At 46.8% G+C, this 4,211-nt stretch overlaps 1 protein-coding gene across 1 annotated transcript in view; it reads right to left on the reverse strand.

Moving 5' to 3' along the window:
• The window catches only part of NHSL2 (NHS like 2), a 42,189-nt gene that overhangs the window by 15,836 nt on the left and 22,142 nt on the right, over window positions 1-4,211 (reverse strand). Inside the window, exon 5 of the mRNA XM_007958302.1 lies at window positions 944-3,271. Within this exon, the coding sequence (XP_007956493.1) occupies window positions 944-3,271 (2,328 nt within the window). The remainder of the gene's footprint in view (window positions 1-943; window positions 3,272-4,211) is intronic.

A 4,211-nucleotide genomic window follows, 5' to 3' on the forward strand; every position in this document is an offset into this window, starting at 1 on the left:
GGGTTTGAACCGCCAGCCTTCTGGTTAGCAGTCAAGTGCTTTAGCCACTATGCTACCAGAGCTCCTACCACTGCTAGTAGGACTATTAAATGGTGCCACCACCACAGAAAATGGTATGGTGCTTCCTCAAAAAGTTGGAAATAGAAATACCATATGATCCAGCAATCCTACTACTAGGTATATGTCCTAGAGATATAAAAGCCATGACACAAACAGATATGTGCACACTCATGTTCATCGCAGCACTATTCACAGAGCACAAAGATGGAAACAACCTAAATGCCTACCAATGAAGGAATGGATCAACAAACTATGATACATACACACAATGGAATACTACACAATGTTAAAGAACAATGATGAATCTGCAAAACATCTCATAACATAGATGAACCTAGAGGATATTATGCTAAGTGAAATTAGTCAATCACAAAGGGACCAATATTACATAAGACCACTATTGTAAAAAGTCAAGAAAAGGGCTTCACACAAAAAAAGAAATATTCTTTGATGATTACCAGAGGTGGGAGGGGAAGGGAAGGTAAACCATTAACCAAAGGGTAGACACATATTAACTTGGGTGAAGGAGAAGAAGAAACAAAGAAAAGAAAGAAAGTACTGTACAGTTGAAGTGTAGAAATAGGTCCTAGGGCAAGGGATGCATGCCTGGCTAGGTAGATGGGATCCTAAAGTCCTAGGGTCCTAAGGCCTAGTTTGATTAAACCACTAGGGGTTTAAGGGTAGATTGGATCAAATTGGACCTTGGCAATCTGTCCCTGGATCAATCCTGATTCTAAGAGCAGTAAGGAATTTAGACTAACCTCCTTGACTTGGTCATCCTGGGATCAGGATTAATTATTTTGGGGGTGTTTTATTCTGTATTTGGCACTGCATTCTCACCCTCATATCTCCTGTGATTGGAAGAAAAAGATAATTTACTAACCCAGAAGGCTTGCCTCCTTTTCAGTGTCAGCCTGTGGAGTTGAAGTCATCTTTTTACCAGGTGATTGCAGCTTATCGCCAGTGGGGGGACACTTGGCATCTTCCTCCAGTGTGATGATGGGGCTGAGAGGCAGCCTTGGTTCTGCCACATAGACCTGCATTTGAGCTGTGGGTGAGGTGAGAGGCAGGTACAGCATGCTGGGCTTTTTTGGTACAGGAGGTGGAATCTTGCCTTTCTTTTTCTCAGCTTCTTCCTGACTCTGGAGGCTAATTCTTTCAGGCAGGGCTCTTACCTTGGGGCTCTCATCCTCCATACTTCCCTGAGGAGGCAGCTGTGTTGCTGAGAAGAAAGCACCAGAGGAACTAGCAAAAGGTGTGAAAACAAGGGGTAAGTGTGCTGCTGACTCCCCTGGGCTCCTGGCATTAGAGAAGCTGGAGGACTTTGGTTTCCGAACCACTGTGTAGATGTCTGTGGGGAGTGGCCTCATGTATTGAATTGAGCTCTTGGTGGTCATAGTCAATGCAGGTGAAGTTAGTGGGTATCCCTTGGAGACCAATGGTGGCCTGTGAACCAAGCTTGGAAGCCTGTGGGCCAGCAGAGGCTTTTCAGCTACAGGAGGTTTCATCTTTCTTTCTGGCAAGGTGAAGCCTTCTCTTCCAGGTTCCTCAGCATAATCAGGGCTCTCAGTGTCATCTTCTGGCTCAGATTTGCTGACTGACCTCAGACGAACAGAACGTAGGTCAGATTGAGTAACCATGGGCATGATTGGCTGGTTGGGACTAGTTTTCTGGGCCAGCTTGGCCCCAAAATTTGTATCTGACTGATACTGGCTCACCTTAGTTTTTCTTTGCATGGAGATGCTCATACTAGACAGATCTAGGTTGGTGGAAGAGGTCAATGGTAGGTCAAATGATAGCCGTGACTTGGGACTTTTCTCCATTGGTGATGTTGGGGGTAGTGATGACTTCCTCTCAGGTACCACTGGACGTATCCGGACACTGCTGCTTGGAGGAGGAAAGTGGCCCAGGGTCAAGGACATGGAGACAGTGGGTGTTGGTGTCTCTGACTGACTAGAGTATCCACTGGAGGGTGACATTAGTCCAGTGGGTCTTCCTGGGGAGGATATCTCCCTGGCCTCCACCTCAATGGAGAGTTGGGAAGGTGTAGTTGCTCTGGAGGTGGAAGGCGAGGCAAGAGACTCTGAGCTGCCCTGAACTTGGGTGCACTCAATGACTGTGGTGCCAGTGGCAGTGCTGGAGCTGGACAAGGATCGGTAGGTGTCACCAGACTTCCATTCAGTAAGATACCACTGGTGGGAGAATTGTGTACCTTCTGAGTCTTTGATGGTTGGCACAGCTGGGTGACCCTGAGCATCTGGATGGGACAAGTGATGTCCTTGGTGTTCCAAAGACAGGCAAAGGCTTTTGGGCCTCTCATCCTTGGATAATGCTGGTCCAACTTCTGCCAGGAGGACTGGCTCGTCTTTGACCAGAGAGACACTACGCATTGGTGGAGAAGGTTTCTTTTTGGCTTTCTTGAGCGAGATACTCTTGGACCGCTGCCTTCTGTGCTGGGCCTCCTGTTCGGCACTGAGGGAGGCAATGTTGTCAGCACTGTTGCTTCCCTCAGAACTTGTACTAGCATGAGGCAGGGCACAGGTTTCATTGGCCTTCTGCCCCTCACCATAGCCCACATCTATGATGCCTGAGTCTGTGGGCACAGACAGTGAGCGTTCCCGGAATTTGTTGGCCCCACCTGGGGTTGTCTCCAGTCTCGAGGTACCACTGGTCAGAAGGCCAATCTTGCTGGCTCTTTCTGGTACCTGCTTTCGTTGAGTAGGGTGCTCAGAGTAGCCAGGTAATCCACTGCATCCTGCTGGGTTATCACGAGTAATAAAAAGGGTAGCAGCCTTCTTAGGAGCCAGAGGTGGGAGTGTGTTCAGAGAGAACCAAGAATTCCCAGAGGAAGGATTCTTTACATTTTCATTGACTTGATTGCTCTGGCTGGTGGCGCTTGGAATCATGTAGGTGAAAGCATCTCCTTTCCAGGAAGTGGAGAACGTAGATTCTGTTGTTCCATTGCAAGAACTGGGCACACTGTATACCATTCCCATGTTCTCCATGTCAGGAAGGTTTGCACCACTACCTTCCTGGTGAGTTTCTTCCAGATTGCTGGAAGGATTTCTTAGTACTGGAAAGGTGAGATTTGGGAACTGAACTTCCTGAGCAACTGCAACTATTCCATGAACGCCTTCTTGAACTGAATGACTGGGCCTGATGTCTGAGGTGGTAGAGCAAGCCACACTGTCTACTGGGCTGTTGCTGTGACCTGGAGGAGGTAAATACAGAATGTTAGTGGTGCGGTAGGGGAATCCCCTACAGCTGTCTAGATATGGGAGCATCAAGTTTTTGCCAAGAAGCATTTGCCAACAGACTGGTCAGAATTCTTTTTCCTTTTTCTTAAGTTACAGAATCTGTTACAATCCCCAACCATAAAAAATTCTCCTCCCCTCTCCTCCCTGTGACCACCCCCACCATGTCCTTCTTATCTGTGCATTCCTGCCTGTCCAGCTTTCCCTCTATATGAATGCTGCCCCTCTAATGTCTCATGGCTGATTGATCTAGGGGATGGCATCTCCCTAGGGTAGGCCCTACTTGGGGGTAGGTGGGTGCTTTTCCTTGAGGTAGGTGTTCTGCATATAGGTCTTTCTACTGTTGGCCTGAGAGCCAATATATGGAAGTGAGTCCATTTCCAGGCCAGAAGGATAACCCAGGGCCATAGCCTCGGGGATTCCACCAGTCTCTATCCAACCAGTAATTCTGCTCATTTTTGTATTTTGTTCCACATATTTCCTCCTACTCTATCCAGGATCTCCAATTTTGATCCCTTTCTGAGTTGTTGGCATTGGTACCCAGGCACTGTCTAGTCTTCAGACCTGAGACCACAGGGTCATGAAGGCTGTGGTCCTCATAGTCCATCATATCTTTGGACTAATTGTTTCCAAATGACTTTGATTTTCTTCACTCTTCTTTGCTCCAGGTGAGAGGAGACCAATGATTGCATCTTAGATGGCCACTCGGAAGTTTTTAAGACCTCAGTTGCTACTCACCAAAGTAGGATGTAGAACAAGACTTTTATGTTGTTTATGTTTATGTAAATATAAAAATGGAGGAACTGGCAAAAGGTGTGAAAGCAAGGGGTAAGGGTAATACTGACTCTCCATACCCCATAGTTATAAAAATATATTATATATATTTATATTTATAAA

This window comes from Orycteropus afer, unplaced genomic scaffold (genome assembly GCF_000298275.1).
Source record: "Orycteropus afer afer isolate SDZICR_OR568_19922 unplaced genomic scaffold, OryAfe1.0 scaffold00917, whole genome shotgun sequence".
In the NCBI taxonomy this organism is placed as follows: Eukaryota; Metazoa; Chordata; class Mammalia; order Tubulidentata; family Orycteropodidae; genus Orycteropus; species Orycteropus afer.